This window comes from Zonotrichia albicollis, chromosome 6 (genome assembly GCF_047830755.1).
Source record: "Zonotrichia albicollis isolate bZonAlb1 chromosome 6, bZonAlb1.hap1, whole genome shotgun sequence".
Taxonomy (NCBI): domain Eukaryota; kingdom Metazoa; phylum Chordata; class Aves; order Passeriformes; family Passerellidae; genus Zonotrichia; species Zonotrichia albicollis.
The window spans coordinates 26,078,968-26,103,747 of record NC_133824.1 but is presented as its reverse complement, the minus strand read 5'-3'; the positions used below and the strand labels follow the sequence as shown (position 1 = coordinate 26,103,747).

Genomic DNA, 24,780 nt, shown 5'->3' with positions numbered 1-24,780 from the left:
ACATGCTCCTGTGCTTTGCAGTAAACTTGGCACAATCTCCAAAAGCTTTCCTTCTGACATCTCTAGAACATGCCTCATGGTGAGCAAATGTAATGTACCTTAAAACAGTCAGAGAAGAAGCCAGATTTATCTAGTTTTTTAAAGTGGTTTCTTTAAAATCATAGAGAACAGAAAGAGTTCAACTTCACAAAGTCCATACTTCAGTCACATGTCTAAATTAGAAGGGAGGCTATTACACCTGGCTTAAACTGAATTCTTGTCAGGATGTCACACAGCAAACAGAACACAGCAAAGGACATATCTCACTGACAAGTTCTCCTCTGTTTTGAAAGAAAAGATTCTTCTATACAAAAGACTTTCTCATAAAGGTTTATTTAAGGTCTCTAACTTTCAAGAGGCTTTCAAGAAGCCACAAGAAGCCTTAAAGCTTTATTTATCAAATCTTTATGATCTTTTAATAGGAAAACCTACTCAGAAAGCAACTTGGAAGTCTTGCAAGGAACACAATCTTCTGAATGCTAGGTCAGAGGCTGGGAATTTGACAGTGGAAAAGAAAGTAATCTGGCTCAACCAGTTACTCTGTGTGCAGTAAACATCCTTTACTCAAGTTGAATTTCTGCTTTGAATAATTTGATTATTAAAAAATTTAATATATCCCCCACCCCCTTAAAGAAAAACATAAAACTCTCATTTGTTTATTTAATGAAGTTCTAGGAGAGCTTCAGGCTGCCCTATAGACCACTTATTACAGCAATAGTGCTGCTTGCCAGAGTTCTTTGTAAGTCATGGTAATAAATCCCAGAGCTTTTTCAGACTAAGAAATTTGAAGAAGTCTGTCATTCTAGGAGTGACACACTACACACAGCACAGATGATTCACACTGAGTATGTGGCAATACCTGTATTTTCTTAACTCTTCAGACTAGTTTTTATTGTTAATCATGTTACCTTTAGATCAAGAACCTCCCCCCCAACCCCTGAATTAGCCATTTGGTTTCATTACAGACACCACAATCTGTAGGCACATATGATGGAGGCATGTGCTGGACTGATATGAAGCATTCAGAAATTAACTGCAGCTGCAAAATTCTGTTGTTGTTTACTGGCAGGTGAGCAGTAAACAACAAGTGTGTATGTCAGATGGAACATACACATTCTAGTGCACTTACACCAGAACTTACGAGCTTCCAGTGCATCCCCTCAACAGTATGGATCTAGTTCATTTGTCTGATTTGCAGAAGAAAACAGTAGCACATCCAAAACATTTAGGAACATAGTCTATATAAATTGAGCCTATTAAGTATATTTAATAGCAGGAACATCTTTAAGGTACTTAATATGTGCTGTTACATGCCAAGTTATAAGCTGTCTTGAATGCTGTATCAAATATTCTTACAAGGTCAAGATTCAGACCCTACTCCCATAATCCATGCCCCCATCTTGGCCAAGTTTAAATGGATTTAAAATCAATTTAATTACATTTGATGTTTACCGGCTATTTTTATTTGAGACTTGGAGTACACCTCATTACATGAAGATAAGCTTTCTCAAATAAATTCCTTAAGATCAAGTGCTTCATTCTGCCTTTTTAATGCAACTGAAGTTTCTTAAAAAGATGAGAAAAAACTTGAGTTGTTAGTGGCTGGTTATCAGACCTGGTGGGAAAATTTACCTTACATGTATACTACCACTTTTAAGAATTTTCTAAAGAGGACTAGAATATTAAAAACCCTAAATAATATTAATTATTACTTATTTTTAAAGGAAGACTCTTTCATGCTACATTGTTCAATTGTGTTGTAAAATGCCTTTTCCCATTAAGAGATGTTATCTTGAACAGTATAAAGCCACAAACAAAACACGTCTGTAGCTTTAAACTGGGGCACACACTCCAAACAGTTTCAGAGCTGTACACTGTTGCTCATGACCTGTGCACTAAAATATGCACACTAGCACTACCTGCTATTTAAAATTAATGCTATGCATGTATCTGCTATTTTTCTTTCTTGTAATGTCTTCTGGCTTTTATCATCAAGATGTTATCAGTATCTTAAAAGCAGGGTTTTGCAAGTGTCTTTTCAAAAACACCCTGAAGTAAGTAAATGAGCTGCTTTCTGGGGGAGTTTCTTATGCCTATGCTTAGAGGTAAAAGAAGCAAAAGACAGCCAAAAATGAGAGTACAAGAAAAAACAGACATGCAATATAAACACATTGTCAGGATTAAAAAATACCCCAACAACAAACCCAAAAAACCAAAAAAAAACACCACCAATTTTTCTAAAGCAGAAATAATTTCCTTCCATACTGCTACATAACTAATACTGAAACCTTTCAAAAATGAATAAAAGATCTGAAAACCAAGCATAAGATCTTCTATGTAGGCAAGACAAGGAAGTACAAAGTGATGTGAACAGAAGCTTCAAGGTATGCTCTCGAGACACTTCTGTCAGACACAGAAATATTTGTCCTGAATTTCTGGCTCTATAATTTCAGGATGTTATTTAATATATTGCAAAATACAAGTCACTTAAATACACAAGCAGCTGAGTCACTGAGAAACTAGATTACATCTGAAAATGGGAACAGACATTTGCAATATATTGAGTTTTCAGGAATTTCAAGGCTGGACAAGACAGAGATGGGAGATGAAGAGTCAAAATGAACACAGTCTTGTATGCAATAGTCTTGTGGATAATGATCAAATGCTGTTGGTTTAAAAATTTTGGATAAATGAAATATTTTCCTTTTGCTTAACCTTATTCATGACTGGTAAGAGACACAAAACTGGCTTTGCGCCACCTTCTGATTTTACGATTTACCAAATCACCTGAAAAAAGAAAAGAATACGTTGGGAAGGTAAGGGGTAGCGAGAAATGGGGAGAAACACAAGAGTTTGGAAACAGACCTAGAGTTTTCCTATGCATATTTTCTTATTGAAAACTTCTATTAAGTAGCAAATAGTCACAAAGGGAAAGAACCAGCTTTCTTAAGGGTTACATCTGTAACACCTTGTATGACAAAAGGAGGTTCAAAAATTCTAGCCTGCATCTGAATGAAATCCTGAGCTAGGCCTATGTGAAGTGGATGTTTGGGGGAGCAGCTTACAAACAGAAGGTAACTGAAAAGGCTCCTTCAGACTCACAGACAGTGAAAAAGCCCAGTGAGTTGGAAGTAGGCTACAGACTGATGAATAAGCAAGCCAGAGGGAAGCTCACATGCACTGCAAACATGATTACAGTGGGTTGATTAGAAGTTTTCACAGATTCACAGGCTATTTTAAAGTACTTCTACCTGCTTTTGGCACAGTCTTACTGACAAACCTAAACAAGAAAATCCTAAGCTGAAATTTAATCAGCACCTGCACCTTTAGATTGTATTTAAATGATGTTCCTCCTCATCATCAAGAGTCAGTAATTTCTTCTGCAAAAGAACTTCAAGCTTGCTACAATGCTGCTGGGCTTACAAGATTAAAGTCTAGTAAAAGAAAGGAGAGTGGAAAAAGCTGTTGAAAAAAATGCTTCAGGAGGAAAGAAAATCAGATCCTAAATCAAACAAACTAACCAACCCAAAAATCCCACCACCACCCACCACCTGCTGCCATACTGAAATACTCCAAACCATGCATTTGAGTCAGTTTGGTTTGCTGGGTGCTAAATGCTGGAGCCTTTATCCAGCCCCTGGATCTGGCTTTGCTGAACACTACACTGCTAGGCTTGCACTGATGTTGGTATTCAAGCTACCTAGGCCAAAGTTAACAAAATTTATATGGGTTTAAGATGCAAACACCCTTCAGTACTAGGTATACTTGCACCAGACCATAGAAAATTGTGACAAAAGTTACTGAGTGACACTGTAGTATATTTTAACAATTTCTAAAAAATGCATCAGATCTTATAAAAGAGCTGTCATTTGTCAGACCAAAAGAAGTATAATCACAGCAGTAATTAAAGTACTGAAATTAAGTATTAATGGACCTGTTGCTCACTTTAAAGGAGAAAGCTTGTTTCCAGTATGCTTTTATTTTCAGAGATGACTCCCAATCTAAGAACCATGGCTCAAGTTAGAGGAGAGTCACAATAAGAGAGAGCTGTAACTCAGTTCCTGAATGCTTGAAATAAAGAATAGCAACGGAAAGGGAGTTGGATTATCACAACCACTCCCTTTTCCTATGTTTAAACATAGTACCTTCTCTATTACATATCTATCCGTGCTAAAGAGGGAGTTCCTACCCCCTAAATATTTTTCTGGTTACTGTTTGCTGTATCTGGTTTTTCCAGATTTCCAATCAGTGACTATTATAACGTCTTTCATATTCAACATTCAGTCAGTCAGACAAGCTTGACAAGTATGTATTTCAACAGCAGCTCTGATTACAGGTTTCATCTATGTCACAGGGATGCATACTGTACATACCTCTTGTGCTAGTTCTTGTGCATTGGAGCTGAGAGGATATGGAGGGCTGGCTTTGTTCATGTGGACTGTGACAGCGTTGTGGATCTTAAATGCATTCTGAAAATCGCTATTTTGAACGAGCTGTAAAATGAGTGAGATATCCTCTTGACTCTGAGGGTCTACCAAAACGTGCTGGATATGCTTAAGAGAATTTAACAGTTCTTCCACTTCTAGGTAAGAAATAACAAAATACAAATAAGATATGAGTTAACAAGAATGATAACTAAGTAATATTTATATTAAGAGTTATACAAAAAAAATTTTACTATTTGGTTTTTAAACCACCAGTGATATATGCAAGTTTATTAGTTATGTGTTATTACAACGTTTTTGAAGCAGAATGTAACTGAATTAAAAGAGTAAAGAAAGAAGAAGAAAAAAAAAGACTCCAAGTCAGTAAGAGCAGTAAGACTTTATTGCTAAGCTCATCTTGATGCACTGAATATTCACTGATACCTTGGTTCACCTTTTTGTGTGTACCTATAATATATGGTAGAAATCTATGTATCTCAACTATATATTGCTTACTTACAGAATGAATGTAAGATAAGTAAACTACAATCAATTTGTAAACATAAAATTATGCTCAGTCTTGGCACATTAAAATAAAAAGTATGAAAAAATACCATCTGTGAACATCTATGAGTTTTGAAATTATGTACAGCAAAAGAAAGTCCACATCTTTTACTTACACAAATATGAGTTCTGTTTGGGCAGTAAAATATTTTAACATTTTAATAACCAGTTTCTATATGTTTGAAGAATACTATACATGTACTACATTCTTGAGTTTCTAGAACTGATCTGATGCTTTACAAGCACTTTTCAGACTTTTATATTATTTTAAGTCAAACCAAATCTCTGCTAAATAGGTGACTTCTCAAAATTAAGTACTTCAGAAACCACCTAAACCAAGGAATAGGAATCAAACCCGGGTAAGAAATTCTGAAGCAGACAAAAAACCAATTTATGTTCTGAGCCTTAAATAACATACATGTTTTCACACATAATCTGAAAAAAAAATCTGTTCAGCCACAAGAAGCTGGTCAGCTATCTAACATTTTAATAAATTCAAATAAGCTAGAACTTTTGAACCCTGGTATTTAAAGAAAATGAACAATAAAGAAAATCCCAAATTTTAAAACTGTCAGTTGATACAGCTACCAGAATACCAGTTTTGAGAGTAATTTTAAAATTCTAGCAACCTTCATTTATTCATTATGAGCTAATAAAATCAGGAACACTATCAGCTAAATTGCATTTTTAACATGAAAAATCACAGTAGATACTGATCACTAACATGATCAGTACACTGAACACAAGCCTAGACTCAAAATTTTTGAGCACAACATAAAAAATGGTTGATAAATGGGCACATAAAAACCATAAAGCCTAACAAAATATGCATTTCCAAGAAGTTCAATTGTTTTAACTTCCAGCAAATCATATCTACATACAAGTCTGTCTAGTCTGAGTTTGCAAGTTAAGTCTTCTGTACTATAAATGGAAACAAACAAGCCAGGGCTACTACTACTCTTGTACATTACTGTCTGAAGGACAACAAAAAATAGTAATAAAACCCCTCCAAAACCATTTCACACATGCTAAAAACATCCTACCCACCAAAGGTCAAGGATTTCTTCCTGTAACCACCAAGGAAACAAAGGGCAATAGGACAAAAGCTGCACAGAAAGCTTGGATACTGGATGTGCAGGATATTCCACTGCTGATATCCAGTACAACTCACAACACTAATTATGGCAGCCAATGTCTCACTAGGAAACTGTATACACAATATACTGCTTATCACACTGGGAGAAATGCCATTTGGAGACAAGGCTAAAGAACACTGCACAAGTGAGAATATTTGCTAAACACGAGATTGTCAGCTGGCAAAATTCTCATCTAATGGAGAATGCACAGTACTGAGGTATCTCTTCAACTCAATCTCCCAAGTCTGAGGAAGTGTGTTACTTTCAAGCATAAAGGGAAAAAAAAAGTATGTGAAGCAGATGTTATTGTATAGCTCCTGACACCCGCTTGGTTAAAAAACATACTAACTCAAAGTTCTGCTATTTGTTAAGGTTATTTGATTTAAAAAGCAGCGAGATATTAGAGAAGAACCTTCCTATTTTTATGTCTTCCTAATTATTTTACTCCATTATTTTTGAACTCTCTTACATATCTGAAAATTCAAATACATACACATATATACACATACAGAATCCTAATACATGTTGCATGTAAGATACAAATGCATACAGAAAGACAGACATCTTACTCTCTATCTACAACAAAGAAATCCTGTTCCTAGATGTCTCTACATATTTTCTCTTTTAGCCCTTTGCTAGCTCCTTCTGTGCTGCCCTTTCTTACAAATTACCACAGTACTCTCTTCCTTGTATAATTCCCTTCTACACTGAGGCTTCATCTGCTGGATACCAAAGCTTTATAACAAGTGATTTCCCCCCACCACGAAACAGTAAACAAATACCCACCTCAACACAATTATAAAACAGAAATAATGCTTCAAAGGAGTGAAGCTAAGTAGTCCTCAAAAGGCAGCACTCCATTTCCTAGTCATTTGTTTAATAAAAAAACCACACACAAATCCTGGCTTTATGCATGCCTAATTCTATATTCCTGCTTCTGAAGTCTAGATCACAGATGAGATTATGATGCAGGGTTAGGGTTTTTTTGGTGCTTTTTTGTTTGTTTGTTTGTTTGTTTTTGTTGGTTTCAGTCTTTTTAAAGTACCAACAATACAAAAAAGCACCAGGTAACAAAAGACTCCAGATATTTCCTATAAAAAGGGTTGTCTTGAAGAAAAATAAGTTCAGTAAGACCAACATCTGCATTTACTCACAGAAAAGTCAGGGTTCTTTTGCAGAACAAGTCCATTTTTTAATTGCAGATCAATTAGCAATCAAATACTGGTTTTGTCAAATCTTCTTTTACATGAAGTGCTGCAGCCTTTTTCCATTAGACTATGAAATGGCTGGAATGTGACTGAGCACTGAGAGATATACACATTAATCAAAAGACTGCCAGGGCAAAAGTATGCAACTGCAGGGGAGGATGTGCAGTCACAGCTTAACATGTTAGATTAGAAAACCAAGAAAAGAAAATAGATGGTTTTTATCACCTTAAACAAAAAGTTAAGAAGAGCAAACTTAAGAAGATAGGATTGATTATACCTCAGCACCAATGTCTTCATTCTCAAAATTTTCTATAGAGCAATCTATGTGCTGGTACTAGTACTTTAATGCTTCAAATAGAACATAAATCACACAGTTAGGAAAAGTAGTTTTGGATAAAGCAGTATTTCAGAAAGTTTATTTATAACATATTTATAAATAAGTTTTGGCCAAGGTATAAAAGCAAAAAATAGGCAGCTTTAAAAAATAATCACCACTGTAGCCAGAAAGGGCTTACTTATGAAAGGATTACTTCCATGAAATGTTAGTTACTCATTTAACTGAATTAGCTGAATGAACCACAGAAAACCAAAGAAGTCTGCATTTTATGGAAGCATATTGCTGTGAAAAAGCCAGTAAATACTTACATGCACATGTGCTAGGTGCAGAGACTATTACTTCCATTTAAACAGCTGTCTAAATCATATACTGTTTTGACAACAAACATGCCCTTTAACATTCTTTTGGTTAAGTCTCCTGTTTTATTTTAATATATAAATTCCAACTACTTTAATCTAGTCTGCTTTCTTTTATGATGATAAAAACATTAAAGACTTGGCAAGGATCTGCCAAATTAGACACTGGCACTTACAAAATAGTTTCCAAACTAAAAATACAGACACATAGGTCAATATTCTTACTTAAAAGATGTGTCTTCAGGAGAAGCTCTACGGATTAACACACACACACAAAAGCAAAATGAAAGTCAGTATTTTAAAAAATACCAAAGGACAGTTGAACATCTCTGTCATTCACTAGCACCTGTCCAGATTTATTTGGGGTTTTCCTAACTAATCTCAGAGATTTGTGAATGTGACTAAGCACTTTAACCTGGACAGTAAAATTAGAAAGAGGGAAGAGCCAGACGCTGTGTTACAAATGTTAGAAAGATTAACCCAAAAACTGGAAAAAGGACAGGCTTAAGAGTAGAAGAAAATTTTGTAACAGTTCAAGTTACTGCTGAAGCACTTCACTGAATTTAAATTTTAACTCTGTTTTTGACAACACTAGTGACTGAATATAGATTCTTTAGGGACTATATAGGTTTAAAAACCACCATATTTTATTTAGAACTATTTTTTCCTATATTTGCAAGAATTCAACATCATAGGTGTCTACAATCAAAAGCACCACTCTTAATCACAGAACCCATAGCGGGTAAGGTTGGAAGGGACCACAGTGGGTCATCTGGTCCAATCTCTCTGCTGGAACAGGGTCATCCTAAAGCACACTGCACAGGATTGCATCCAAACAGTCTTGAGTACCTCCAGTGAGGAAGGCTCCAGAGCCTCTCTCAACAATCTATTCTAGTGCTCGATCACCTGCGGAGTGAAGAAGTTCTTCCTCATGTTCAAGTTGAACTTCCTGCCATCAGTTTTTGCTCATTGCCTCTTGTCCTCTTGCTTGCCACCACCAAGAAGAGCCTGACTCCATCCTCTGACACCCTCCCTTCAGATGCTCAGAGACATTGATGAGGTCCCCTCTCAGTTATCTCTTCCTGAGGCTGGACAGGCCCAGCTCCCTCAGCCTTTCCCCAGAGATGCTCTCCTGCTGCACTTCACTGGATCCACTCCAGGAGCTCCCTGTCTCTCCTGTCCTGAGGAGCCCAGAACTGGATACAGCACTCCAGGTCAGGCTTTACCAGGGCTGAGCAGAAGGGCAGGATCCCCTCCCTTGATCTGCTGCCACAGTGCTCTTCCTAAGGCAGGATCTCATCAGCCTCCTTGGCCACAAGGGCACTGCTGGCTCATGGAATGCTGAACTATAAATCCTCTCTTCTTAAATCTTAAGTTTACTGATCCAAGTGACAAGACCCAAATTTTGATTATGGAAGTGCACCAAGTCACCTAGTAAGTTCTCTTCAAGATGCACCACATACCATATATTATTTCCTAATTTATCTCTTTCCAGACACACATCTCTACAATCTTCTTGTCCCTGATGTCTGGCATTTCTCTTCTTACACCTAGTATTCAAAGAATCCTACTTCCACTCAAAACCAATTTCCCATCTTTTATTCTTGTTGAGCCAAAACTAATTTCCTCCTTCTAGCTTTTCACAAATACTTGGACAATCCTTCAGCTTCTCCCACAGCTAGTACCCTTCTGAATTCCCCACTGAGAGACTTTAAAACCCACCCTTCATCATCATCACAGTAATTTATTTATTGTTATTTCTCCTGTTCAAACACCTTCAGTCTACACCAGCTCCTAGGTGGCTCTCAGGTGTGTCAGACTGATGCATTACTCACTTCTCATCCCCACCAGCTTCCATGGGTAGCTGCTTTGCACCAATCCTCCCTCCATGATCTCAGCACCTCCAGCATGAAACCCGGCCCCAGCTTTCTAATTCCAAGTCACACTTTCCTCCCTTCTCTAGTTTCAATTTCCAATTCCTTCAGCTGTCTTCACAGCTTTTGGCCACTGTGGCTAAACAGCTCCCAGCTGAAGACATTTTTACTGTTTGACATCTAGTTTTGTATTTTCTGCTTTGTGTTCCCTCTAAGGAGAGAATTTTACAATCAAATACCTAACACTTCATAAAGTTAACTACAGAATCTGCTTCTTGCAGAGAGATCTCTCAGCTGACAAGCCCTGCACTAAAAAAGGTACACCCTCCTTGTTTGTAACTGAGCCTGCGCTCCACAGGAGGTTGAACAGGATGACTTCCTGATGACCCTTTCAATCTAAATTTTCCTAAAGAGGGATTTGGACAATAAGGATTACCAGAGGTTATGGAGCAGAGACATGTCTTTAGCAGAATCGCTGCTCAGGCACACAAATATTAGAGATGAAGTAAAAAAGAAGAAATTAGCAATTTCATAGCTATTTTTTTCACTCTGTATTCTCCACTACCAGCCAATATGAAAGAAAAAAAAAAGAAATTTTGGTGCAGCCCAGAAAAAAAGGCCGCCTTTCTAAAGCAAACTGGATCTCTGAACAAGTATGGATTTTGAAATCTGAACAGATTCCCAGTGCATCTTTTTCACTCCAATGTCACACATTTTGTTTAAAATACTTATTTCTGAGGAAGAAAGGTTAGAAATTTTCTCTAAACAACCATAATTAAAACAATGACAACTATGAAACAAAAAATTGTAGCATAACATTACATTTTCTTCAATGCCTAAGCAGATTTTCATTATCAACACCATTCCTTTAAGAGATGTATTGATGCAACATTTTAATCAGGTGGTAATTGATAATGCAAGACAAAACAGGAAAAAAGCACTAGCATGTTTCTCCTCAAAGTATCAACAACTTTTTATTTTAAGTGACAATCTGTGTTTATTCATTCCTTATTCTGGTCTACAGTTCATCAAACATCATAAAAGTGGGTATTACTTACATGGTTTTTCCCAGCCTTAAGAAGATAAAGACATTGACTGAATTAGTTATTATCCACAAGGTATTTAACTGTTCCCCAAATGAATCAGTTTTGAAAAGCCACTTGCTGAGGCACATAGCCTGATGTTTGGCTAAACAAAAATACCCCAAACCACCACAAATCTGAAGGATAAGAAGACTTTAAATCTGTTTATGAAAGACTAGCTAAATTAGGTTTTCAGTGACCTAAAAGAGTATTAATATCAAACAAATCTTTACTCCATTGCACACTCACTGCATTTCACCTACCTAGTGTTTTCACAGTGTAATGAGGACTCTCCAAAACAATCCCTTCTTCTGTGTCAAATATTGGATTATCTATTCCAGTTTTAGGAGGAATTTGTGCTAGTTTCTTTAGCCTCATGGAAGCAGTAAGGTCCAGTTCTTGTTTCCTTCCCTCTTCTTCTCGCCTGCGCCTCATGTCCTCCTGCTGCTGGCGGATGCGCTCCAGCTGAGCACTGCGCCGCATGGGCATCATCCTGGAGCCCAAGTCCCCAGGGCAATCAACAGCCATCTCTCTGTGCTTCTGAGGCTCCTCGGGACACACAAGATCCACATTTTTTGCTTCATTGTCAGAGTCTTCTGTGATATGTCCATTCATATGAGAAGTTGTCATGATTATCTGTAGTTATGCTTATGCTCTTCAAACCAAAATGCTGCTATTAGGCCAGTTTGTGTTACGATACTGTGTAAAATCCATTATAGATTCAAAAATATTTCCCTTCCATCACAAGACACTCGAAGAGGCATCCAGGAGGAAAATCTAATTACAGATATTAAAAAAAAAAAAAAACAAAAAAAAGAAATTAGTGAGTAATAAGAGACAAATAAGAAAACACCTAAGGTCCCCAGGCATCAGAACAATGAAACTTTCCATCCACATTTACATAGTGGTTCTTCCCCCACTAAGAACAACAGAATCCTCACAAATCTGTTTCACATATTTTGGTAGACTTCAGGTACCAATGTCAGAAAAGGAGCACTGTTCAAACTAATGATAAAATCTCTTTTCTTCCCAAGTGAAAACTGTGGTGATTCTATACTTAACACAATTGCAAATAAGCAGTTTTCAGAGAGTTCTCATTCAAGTTTTAATTTGTATTTGCATTCTTAAAAATTCCAACACAAACCACACTTACAATAGTACAGACACTAAATTTGAAAAACTTGTTTAAAACAACACATTCTTAAGTGGTTGAGTATGCTGAACACCAGTAAAGATATTTGCATTTATTGTTTATAAATTAAGGCGTTTATATAAACATTGCTTCCTGGATTCAGAGAAGACAGGTCTGACATAGAGTTCATCTGAAAGATACTATCTAAAGCAGACAGGAGCTGCACTTACACAATTACAAGTACAGATAAAGTCCTAGGATAAGGGTTTGGACAATTCTGGTTAGCAGCTACTCTTAATACTTCCCATAGGTATGCATTAAAGCAGGAAGGATTAAATACAAGAGTTAAAATCCTTGTGTGGGAGTACAGACATACAGATTTGACAGAGAATAATAATTAATCTTCACAATCAACTGTGATATTCCACTATACTACACACACTTTAATCTGGTTTCTTATTCCTGATGATTCAGGCTAAAGAGCTTAGGTGTCCTGATAAATATAGCCACTCATCTCTAACATATAACTACAATTAATGCACATCTAACAGTGTGTTTTATACCACACTGCCTTTCTGTCACTCATTGTTATCCACAATCTGTCCAATTAAAAGGTCATAAAATTAACAAACAGTTGCATACCATATCATCAATATACTTAATTTTTCAAGTTACATTTTATTACTTTTTTTTTTTAATTTACTGAAAGGAAATAGTATGAAACATCTCTAAGTTCTATTGCATGCTGGAAGACACCAAGACAGAAAAAAACCCCAAAAAAACCAAAACCCAGAATCACCTACATTCTTATACCAAATGTTTGTGTTTGGAGGAGGAAGGGAAGGATGTTTATGCTGTAATTAAGTTGAAAATTAAATATCTATAGTTCTGTCTGGAGGAGCAGCAATAGGGACTCCTACACAAGTTTTTGCCAGCTTGCAATTCTAAATATGTAGAGCTTTTCATTTTCATGAGGAGTAGCACACAGCATACAGCAACAACAAAATTATTTCCTTTCTTGTTTGCTCTCTAGCCCCTGCTACTAAATAGTTCTTACTAAAATCTTACCGACAAGAAAATTAAATTAAAGCATTTCTGTGGTAGTAAAAATTCTTTTTTTTTTTTTGCCCTTATAAGCACTTAATTGTACTCCACTGATATGCTGAACATCCAATACTCAGCATTCACACATTCAGAAAAAAAACTAAGCAAAAAAAGCTGATTGAAACCTGCACGGTACTGGGGCTAGCACTGCAAGTACCCCACAGTTACTCAGCGCCTGTAAATCCTTCAGTTACTGCCCAACTTAAAACAGCTTTTCAAAGAATAAAGCCACATAAAATTAGCATTTAGACAGAGTTATATAAAACACCACTTTAAGAAAAAGTTCTGTGAAATTCAGAGAAAGATGGACAAAAATTCAGCAAAATGATCCCCAGGAAGCTGCACTTCCCCTTCTGAAAAGGCAAATTCTCTGTACAGAAATTCCAATCCCCAAAAACGAAGCCTCTTTAGGAACAATAAAATTGCAAACTGTGGATTGAAGATAATTCAAATTCTTTTAAATTCAAATTGTATTGGCCATAGCTTGTCTGAACACTGAAACTTTTCAAACCTACATTCATCTCTTCTCAACTCTGACAAGGAGAAAGGAAACTCACATTCCTGAGTTGATATGGTACAACCAACAGGTGCTGAAACAATGAATAACATCCATTTAATCAGCACTAAAAAAGTCAAAAACAGGGTGTGAGGACCTGTAAGAAGTAAAACACAATTTTATACTCAATACTGTGTAAGCTAAATGATGTCACACTCTCTAGTGAATCTTAATCAGAAAGAATCATCAGAAAATTGAGTTGATGGCCAATGCTTAAAAACTGGTCAAGAATATTTACAGTCGGATTAGCTACATATCCTCCATCAAATTTCATGTGCCAGCTACATAAACGGCCCACCAAAAACTCGTAACTGTATATAGAGTGATAAGATTTAAATCTCTTTAGTTTAGTAACATGAACTGAAGACAAGAGAAACAAAAATATAGGCTGGAATAACAGGCAACCTTAGTAACACTGCTCACATTTTCAGTATAAACTGTATGCAAGACACAAAGGACATATAAACCCTCTGAACAGGCTACCAAGACATTTAAGTCACCTGTGATAATAGATCTCTACTTTCAGTATGCAAGATCTGAGTCAATCAAGTAAAAAAGAAACAAAAGCTACAGAAAATCAGAGCTCTCTTGCAGCAACAGTCAGAAAACAGTGACAATTTAAGAATTTTGGAGTTTTAAATAAAAAGTATTTCTGGTGTCCCAGAAAGCTAGATACTTCTAAAACCAGCAATAAACAATACAGTAAATGAATCATGCTCAGACTATACAAAATATCATGTTATCAGCCAACATAAAATTTGACCTTATGGAAACACCAAACCAAATACACAAAAACCTGACCCTAGATATAACGAGCTGGCAATCCATAAAAGCATAAGCATGCTGCAAGTCTGGAATGCTGAACAACTTCCTTTAATCACAGAACTTCTGATAACGGGTGACCCCTTCCAAACCTAAGCCCCTCTCCCCCTTCCTGTTGTCTCAGGTCTGCATCAGACATCACAAATCCTCATCTCCCAACTGTTTTGGGAAAATGCTATTGCCCAACTGCAATAAATGAAATAAACACGTAAGGAAAGAAAAAACCCAGATCAGCTCTCAAGTCCCTCTACACAGTAGTCCTAAGGGATGCAAAATGTAAAATATTACACTGGGAAAACCTTTAATTTGGTTCTCAAATGAAGGTGTGGCACAGCTGAGATTAAAAATAAGATCCAGTTTAAGGGAAGTACTAGGAACAGAAAATTTTATTTTAACTAATATGCATGATATCAAAAGTCATAAGATGGATAATTTCAGAAACTGTTCTCTTATTTTCTCTTTCTGAAGGTTTCTTTTGCAATTTTAAAAATTCTGTGACAGCAACTATAATGGAAGGTTGTTACACCAAGTCTGTTCTCTGCAAATTGTGTATCCAATAATACAGATTTTCAGTCCAAGAGAAGCTTATTTTGCCAAATTTACATTTAGTTCTATGGAGAAAAATTTGCAGACTTGCTCAGTAACAAAAATTTTTACTAGTTCATATGTACAATCTATATAACAACACTTGTAATTGAGAATTCCTTTCCACTTTGGAACTTGGTAGTAGCAGTTCCTGTACTTTCCAGATATGTACAAGAATCTGTTACACAGCTTGATTGCTCAAAGTTTAATGGGGTTAAATCATGGCTTTGAACATCTTGCTTTGAACTGTTGATATCTAAGTGGGGAATCTTAGTGTTTCCACATGACACGTAGAGCTTTCCAAAATAAACCAGGTTTATGATTCTCTCAGCTCAACTTCCCATCACAAGTCTTACCAACACAGTCCTGGAGAGTGTAGGTGAAAGTCTTTTCTTCACAGATTACTCTCATTTCTGGCCTCCAGAGGAAGATTTCTAAAACCTGATAATATTAGTACAGCTACTAAAAAACAGCACTTCATTCATTCTGGTCACTACTGGGCATCATATAAAATTCTGACTGGGATATAATTATGAGCAGCAAACAAACAATATCTCTGATGCAAGTTCATAACAGCAAAATTAAAGAAAAAGCACAAGTACTGTTTTGGTAACTATACTAACTATTCTCAAAAATATTGTATTTTACAAGCCACCATTCTTCATTCTTCACAGCTAACAATGTCAGGCTTCTAACATCTATTTAAACATACTGAATACACTAAACAAAGCACAGACCCCAAAAACTCTGTAAAAGAATAAACATACATAAATGCAATGATTTTGGTGTGCAAGGCAGATGCTAGAATAAAATATATATTAACAGAGACTGAAATAGAAGTGCTGTAAGGTGGTTTAAGTTTTCATTTGCTTCCTGGTGACTGTGGCTGGTGTGCATAGCAATCCTAATTGCTTTAACAACTAAATTCTGTACAGTAAAATTAAATTTGCTTTGCTTCAGTGACTTCCAAAGAGTAAAAATGACATTTTCTGGAGGCTGAGGTTGTGTGTTACATTTCAGCAGTGTTTAAAATTCTTTCATTGCTAGAAGTATGATTAGACCTGATAGTTCCCTTTTTAAAATTCATTAAAGCTGCAAATTCTGAATGACTGCAAGGAAGTTCACTGCTTACCTCCAGTGAAATTTCATTAGTTTTGGCACAGATTAGAGTATAAAAGCTCAACCTACATTTGTAATTTTAATATAAACACAAGAAATAGATATTAAATATTAGCACAGTGCAAGGATTTATCATCAGCTTAAAGCCATATACCACAACAGACGTGGTATATTAAAATATTAATTAAAAACAACTGGAAGATGAATTCTAGGTTGCTGAAGTCGATAAAAAAGTAGATTAAAATCACATACAAGATGTTTCCCGATATCTGAACTACTAATAAAGTATGAGCATAAAACTATGCTACAGATCTCTGCCATGTATTATTAATAGTGTGTCTTCTGGTATTTTCACTCAGTACTTCAGATTCTAGGCAACCAAAACCTAAGCCATAAAAATCACAAAGTACCAAAGTAAAACACTTCAATAATTCTACAAATGGAAGCTCGGTGTAGGAAAATAAAAAATAATTCCCAGCTTTCCTTGCATCATCTCCTATGCACCATTTTTTCTTCAGTGGGATTTCAGTGAATCTGCAAGATTAGGAAACTTGGAAAGCAATCACATAAAGGAAAACACAACACAAATAATGTTGTACAGCATAAAAATGACTACCACTAGTTGATGATAATTAAAGGTTAGTGTTTATGACAGAAAATACTTCACAGATATTTCCTATGACTCTTAATAATACCTGAAATAATGGATATAGCGTGGAATGGACCGATGTTTTGTAAAAATAAGTAAAAGCTACAAAACTTATGGCAACCTGATACCTCTTGTCTTTAGTTTACCAAAAAAAATCTGTAATGAAAAAAGAATCTTTACACTAGCTTTGCAACATGTTCAAGAAAATTACTTTCTGGCATGGTTTCTTTTTTCAGTCTAATATTATTATTTAAACTATTCTTTCCTATAACTAGATATTCTAGCATAGACTCTAGTATTGAGAGCAAACTCTTCCTTTAATATCCAGCTGATACTTGTTTTAATAATTTCAAAACAGTTCATTATAACACCTGTCAAGCACAGTAACTCAGTACAACATGTGAATTTCAAAGGGCTGTCAGACATGCCGAGAGGTTTTAGCATTCCACGCTCACTTAAACGTGCAAGATATGTGAATCAACAACAAAAAAGGCTAAACCCCCAAACTGATCATTATTTTCACTGTTAGCAATTTCTAAGTCACTTTGGTGATTTAGAAAAGAACAAGAGCAAAAGCAATGTTAATTTGCAGCATTAAAGCACAGAGAAATTGAAATGAAACTGAAAATTCAGATGCTAAGGTTAGATTCCAGTTTCATAAATGGTATCAACAAATTGCACAGCCTGGCAACCTGGGACACTATAAGCACATTTTTATATCACATTGGTATTACATCTAAGAACTGTGGTCTATTTAAGACATCAGATTTTATTAGGCTTGTTTATCTCTGAATGCAATGTCACCAATCAAAAAAGTCACAGCTCGAGAATGGGCCTCCAGTATCAACTTCAAAAGACACAAGAGGCAACTCCCTACAAAATAGATACAAAGTGTTTTCCATGAAAAACAGGCACCAACAGGACACGTACAGCATGTCCATCAGCAGCCCCCTCACTCAGACCTCCTTTCAGGAACTGCACCTTTGCAGTAAAATACATGCAAGACCCCTCTTCATACAACTGCTGCAAGGTAGGAACAATCAAGGCTTATTTAAATTCCTTCCCATCTCACTGTGAAAGACAAATGCTGCCTGTTCTACCAGCAGCAACCTTTCCTGGTTAGCATAGCAACAGCGAGCTCCTTTAATCAGCTAAAATTGATAGCACAGGTCAAGCCACACACGATAGCACAGAACCACTCCACACAAAGCTTTCTCTAGTAGTAACACATCTTTCTACGGCATTTATCAACATTTTTTCTTTTCAGTTACACAAACAAAGTAATTCCTAAGTTGACTGAGATTTGAAACAATTGTTGAAAACACTAAGGATAAACATATACCACGATTCCCTTTGTTTTAAATAAACACTACTACTTACATATCATTAATTTCTGCTTTTTAGATCAAATGAAAGATAAATTGGGAGGAGCATAAACTTACAGCTAGGGTGAGAGGGAATAACAACAGAAACAAACTAGAGCCAGTTTCAAGAAGCTTATTGCTAGAAGTCACAGACAAAAAAAGTTAAAACACTTGTGGAATCAGTTAAGCAATTCTGTAACATAGTATTTATGTTCTAGGTTCTGTTCATATTTTGTATCCTCGATAAAGCTTCAACACAGCTGTGCTGACAAGTCCTAAACTGCGGTGACAAGCACAGCAGAGGGCAGTCTCTGCAGCAATTAGTGAAAACCTGAAAAAAATCCCAAAGCTGTTTCAAAAGAGAGCTCACAGAAATCCAACACTACAGCTCGTTAAATGGTCTGAGCCCACATCACCCCAAAACAGCACACACATATCCCACCCCGGCATTCCAGCAGGGCTTGGATTAATAGGCTACAACTATGCATACATTTGAATACTCAGTTCTAATCAGATCTTCAGCACCCATAATCCCGTGATAAAACCCTTTTATTTTATATATAGATGTGAGTGGATAACACAGATGCCTACAAGATGCAATGAAAATATGACATAATAGTATGAGAAAAAAAGAGTTACCTTAAGTGAGTCGTTTTTTAAATGTTTAGAAACCTTCAAGCATAACAAATGAAGAGAAAAGAAATTCCTAGAATTCCAGGGATTGTTAACAGATCTCACAGGACAGCCAGAAGCATGCTAACAAGTCGGTAATTTCTTATCACCCATTTACAGCTAAGACTTCAGCTTTCATTGTCTTAAAAGTAAATATGCCTGTCCTCACTTTAAACGGTGGTTATAGTCCCTCTGAAATTAAAAACACTGCTGCTATTTTAGTTTTCTAGTAAGATTCCTCCAGCCCCCTTCAAACTGTGTCCTTGTTGGCTCAGGCTCTTGCTTTCCGGTCTCATTTTAACCCTTCATCTTTTTTAGAATGTTATTTTTTATGTCAATGCTTGCCACTGCTTCTATGTGAAACATAGTATTAATAGCAAACGTTCATGGGTACTAGTACATATGTGACACTGTCACTTCAAAGAGGTGGCTGAACCAAAGCTAAATAAATTAATCCCAAATTAAACTGAAGTTACAATGTTCCACAATTTACATCTCATCTGATGCCTAAATTCACACAAAATGCCATCAGTTTAGTATTCCACAGCAAGTTACTCTTAAGCCACATTTACAATACTCTAAAGAAAGTCTAACTTCTTCTTTACTCATTTTAATACTCCAATACCTGCTGAATTCAATTTAGAAATATCACCTAAAGAAAACGGAAATACAGCTATTCATCTAAACCTTTCAGCCAAAAATGCCAAAATGTTAGCTATCTAATTCAACAGTCTTCAGAGATTATACTGGGACCAAGACTGTCTTGTAATTTTACATGATTGAGCTATAGGCTCAATCATATGAATAATTGAGCCTATAGGCTTTGGAAGTTCAAAAAAGCAAAATCTTACAACGTTATGTAACAAAGATACATGTGCTAGCTTCTTTCATGTGGTCATCCTCCTCAGGCTCTCTTTTCAACTCTATTTTGCAAGATTAACTGGATGCATGTCAGGGATGATTCTAAAAGCTTTTTTTTAATGACCCCCAATGATATAACCTGATTAGCTGTGTCACTATGTTACTCACAGGTATGTGGGGGCGAAGGGGATAAGGATCTTCTGACTTTTTTTTCTGACCACAAAAATAGGTTGAGACTACTAAAAATTGACATTCTGAAAAACAGGACATCAATCACAAAACTACAATTATTCTCTCAGCTTCACAGGACTCACAATCACATACCACAAACTCAGAACAAACATATTTCATTTGAGTTCTTCTCTCATTATTTATAGGAAAAAAACCCAGTGCACAAACTATTTTAGCTACTCAGGTCTCTAATGTCACAAGACTTTCATTCCCAAATTCATCTGAGATGGTGGTGACAGTTTCACTGAGCTAATCCCTAAAAAAATGCTGCATAATTTAAAAAATTTTCTTCCATAACTATTTTCTCTTCATGGGTGTAAGATTTTCTTTGTCTAATTAGCATAATCTGTAGTTGATTTTTCTGAAGGAAACTGTAAGCAAGGTGTACAAGCCATGGGAGTGTGTATGAATTTTTTTAGCCATTTCAGTATTATTAGTATGATGAAATGCCCTGTTAGACATAAATGACAGAAGCCCTTGCTACTATGGAAGAAAGAAACTCTCCTCAGCCAGGACAAGTGCCATGGATAACTACAGCAAATGTATCCTCTAAAGAACCAATGGGTGACAGTTGAAGATTCCAGAGGATTATGCTCAACCAAATTCAGGTCCATGAAATCTGCTGGGATGCTTCTCAGTTCTGAGAATACAAACAGCAAAGTCAAAACTCAACATTTTGCAGGCTGAAAAAACTGTTGAGAATTTGCAGTACTGTAGTTTCTTTACACTGTGTCAGTTATACATTACTTAGCATTTGCAAACACTGCAGTAATTTTTTCAGGGAACTCACATAATTCATATGTTTGTGCATAACTAACTGCCAACTGCTAGAAAAGAACAAAGCTGACTCGGCTTTCAAGTGTGCCCTACTTCTGCAGCCTTCCAAACACAAACAGTAGTTCATGAATTTATGACAAGAACCAAAAAAGACTGTCAGTACGATTCCTTGGACTGTTAAGCTGTGCTACTTTGCTGCTGCCAAAGACCTGCAGTCTCATTACTCTTGCTCTTGACTGCTCCCTTGTGCTCTCCAGTTCTGGGTTGTACAGCCACTGCCTTCTCTGACAGTTTTGAAGCCTGTCAAATCTGTCACCAAATCATTTTAATTCAACAAGACTGCAGAATGTCACAAAATCCTTTTGTTTGGTTGGTTTTGGTCAAATTGGCATGCCAGAACAGGTCACAATAATCTGAACGGTGATGAGATTGGCATAAGCGTCTGGAGCACATGTTTTGAGACCAGGAGGTAAAGAGGTAAGAATAAAGACAAGTACAAACTCCTAGCCCTGGCAGCAGGGAGACAAGTCCAAACGGGACTGCATCTTATGGGACATATTCTGTGAGTTCTCCTCACCTCCCACAAAAAAAATCCCATCAACACCTACTGATTCTTTTCATCCTAAACAGCCTAGACAAAATCTACCAAAAAAACCCTCAAAAAACAAGCAGTCAAAAAAAAAAACCCACAAAAAAAAAAAACTACCACAGAAAAGCAACCGCACACCTACAACCATTTGCATATCTTCCTGATGATGTAAACAGGGCAGTTAAAAGGGAAGTATTGGTTTCTCTTAAAAAACACGCTCAAACACTGTGGGTGTAAAGCACCACAAAATTTACATTTATTTTTGAGCATATTTCCTACCAAATAAAAATGGTAAATTAATCACCCCAGTGTTTAACATGGTGAGTTCAGTATCTGAACATCTCTGCACATTCATTACTTGAGGATACTCACTAGTATTCTCTATTATCTTTGTGTAAATAGTATCATCCACAACTCAGAAGCAAGAGCTTTTTATCCCCCCTTTTTATAAAGGACAGCAATAACACCGATCTTAATTTTCTGCAGCAGATATTAAATAGACCACCTGCTGATTAAACAGTACACCTACTGGTCAAACACTAATACAAACAAAAGTACTACCTCAGGCATAGAACAGAATTCATATATGGATGACCACTTAGGAATGGACAAAAACTACAAAACACCTTTCCCAGTCCTTATCACAATGATCTCATAAACTTGCAGGAGCAATGCCAAGCATGACCAAGGAACTCATGCTGATTCCTGGGTCACACTATAAGGGAAACCTGCTTTTCATATGTATACCATGCAGTAACTTAAAACACAGGCCACACTGAAAATGTGCAGAAAAATGTTTTATGTGAAGTATGACCAAAATTTCACTATAGGATGTGAAAATCAAATGGTCTGTAAATAACCTCCATTACCAGACTTCATAATAAAAATCCATAAGAAAACTTCACAGGTTAAATAGACATAACATTAGAGACCTTCTGTACCTTATAAAAACAGTCTGTCTCTTTCCTATTAGATCTAAGTGGACTCTTGGGCCTAATGTTAGCAATCTGTTACACAAACCAAAATAAAATCCTGACAGGAACAACCTCACTTCTGCAAAGTGAACTCAAGTACCTAACCAACTGCAGAGCTTTCCCTATAGCAAAGAATGATCATTTCAGTTTCAGAAACTTTGTTAAAGCGCCGCGTTCTTTTTATTAAGAAAACATTAGAAATTTGGGATAAATTCACAGGAATTTAAGACTCCTACATGAAGCCAGGCAAACTTTTTTAGTATCTAATGGTGCAATAATCCTGTCCAGAAAACTGTCTCATCACCTGAGCTGGTGAACCAAGATATTAAGCATGACTGTGGAAGCCAGGGAAAAACACCGGCAAGGTAAGTGTTGTAATTCTCCCCTCAGAGCTCTCAAATCATGCTAAGGAACAAAATTTGAAGACTTAGGAAAGTGGAATCAGCAGAAACCCTTCTTTGCCTAGGATGATGGAGAGAACTTTTAATGCAATGAACTTCCAACACATCATTTGAAGTTAAGGAAGTATATCTTCTCAACTGTTATCCTAATCAAACTGAAGATGACTCTTCAAACAATACTGTTATAAACTTGGTCTAAAATGTTTTCTTTCTTTGGCAGCATCTTTAAAGACATTTTTCCCCACCCAACTCATGAGTTGAAAGCTGAATAATGAACTTTGGTTTTCATACAAAAAAAAAAAAAAATTCCCGGTGATGCTTAATATTCTCTGCCAGTGAAACAGATAAACAGTGAAATGTATGTTAACCTGTACTTTACAATTGCTTATAATAACATACACACAATTACTTATTTTTAAAAACCCAACAAACCAACCCCCCAAAAACCTAAAATAAACATATACTTTGCCACACAGTTAGAACGCTCAGAAGTGTCTAACAACTGAAACTGGTTCCATAAACTCATATTACCTACTACGACCCACTGTAGAAAAGCAAATGTTAACATTAATAATATTAAAGAAAATGTTAACAGCAAGAGAAAATGGAAATCACAATACAACAGCCAGTCAGTCTCCCAAGTTTTATGTGCAAATTCAAAATTCACTGATTTGGCCTCACTTTATCTTTCACAAATTTTTACTTTGTCACCTGAAACAAGTTTCTATTTCTCAAAAGAAAAGTATAAGAGAGGTAAGTTATTAGGACATCACTTTTAGCTAAAGTGAGTGTGCATGAAATTTAAGTTAAATTAAAATAAAGTTAAGTAAACTTAAGCCAAGTTAAAATAAAACATGGATGTAAGATAAGGAAACTTCTCTTAAGGAAAGATTTCCTCCTGGTGCTTATGTCAGATCTCAGCAACTGAGATGTTTTTTAACAAGAAAATGGGAAGAGAGGTAAGAATGCTTTCAATGGATGAATGCAGGATATCTTTGCATTACAAAAGGGCAGTAAGCATTAAGAATACCTGAAAGAATCTATCACACACCCAACCCCTTAAACAAATACCTAAAGATTAAGTTTGTACAAGTTATACATACCAGTGATGCAAACACATATATATGCACTACACCAACATACCTGACAAATCTCTCTAAAGAAAGCATCACAACATTTTATTACCCAATATTTATAGCTTGGCCATCAGGCACTTCTGAATCAGAATGTAAGAACTCAGTGTCCCAAAATAATCCCAAAGACATAAACTGTAAACTCTCTCATTTATAGTCACTTGAAGTAACTGTGTCTTCACTAAGCATTCCAGAACCACCAGAGCATAGACTCCTTTGGAACACACTTGTTAGAAAGTTGAAGCTTCATAAGAACACAAATGCCATCCAACTGAATACAAACTACTATTAAATTCAGAACTCAGAGCCAAATTTCCCTAATGAAGCTTATCTGAGAGTGTTAGCAACATATTTGGCAGTTTTTCTTTGGGTAAATAATAAAGTCTTCCATAAATTAGTCTTTGACTCCTTTACTATACTAATACTTTGAATAAAAAGAACTGTAATATTCTGGGCATACTTTCTTAAAATCATGTTTACATAACTGTAAAAGTATCAACTTTTGAGTGAAAGTGTTACTTTGTAAACCCTTCAGCAAAATGAGATCCGGGACGCTGCCCTCATGCTGAGACCACACAGAGAGGTGTCTTCCTCTAGAGGTGGAGGCAAATCAGCAACCTAACACTAGTCAATGTACAAGACTGCAATTGGCACTCCGATACTGAAACATTCTGGAAAACACTGTTCCAATTATGAAGTCAGCCTGAGAAAGACTGATTACAAAAACCTACCATAAATGACTGTATACGCCATCAATAAAAGTCAGAACACCTGGAAATATTCTCAGCACT

General features: G+C 36.2%; 1 protein-coding gene across 1 annotated transcript in view; it reads right to left on the bottom strand.

Annotated features, from left to right (window-relative positions):
• Nucleotides 1-24,780, bottom strand: part of PALS1 (protein associated with LIN7 1, MAGUK p55 family member) — a 56,713-nt gene that overhangs the window by 18,305 nt on the left and 13,628 nt on the right. The window contains exons 2-3 of the mRNA XM_074542837.1: nucleotides 11,288-11,797; nucleotides 4,413-4,625 (exon numbers count right to left, since the gene is read on the bottom strand). Of these exons, the coding sequence (XP_074398938.1) occupies nucleotides 4,413-4,625; nucleotides 11,288-11,650 (576 nt within the window). The 5' untranslated portion in view covers nucleotides 11,651-11,797. The remainder of the gene's footprint in view (nucleotides 1-4,412; nucleotides 4,626-11,287; nucleotides 11,798-24,780) is intronic.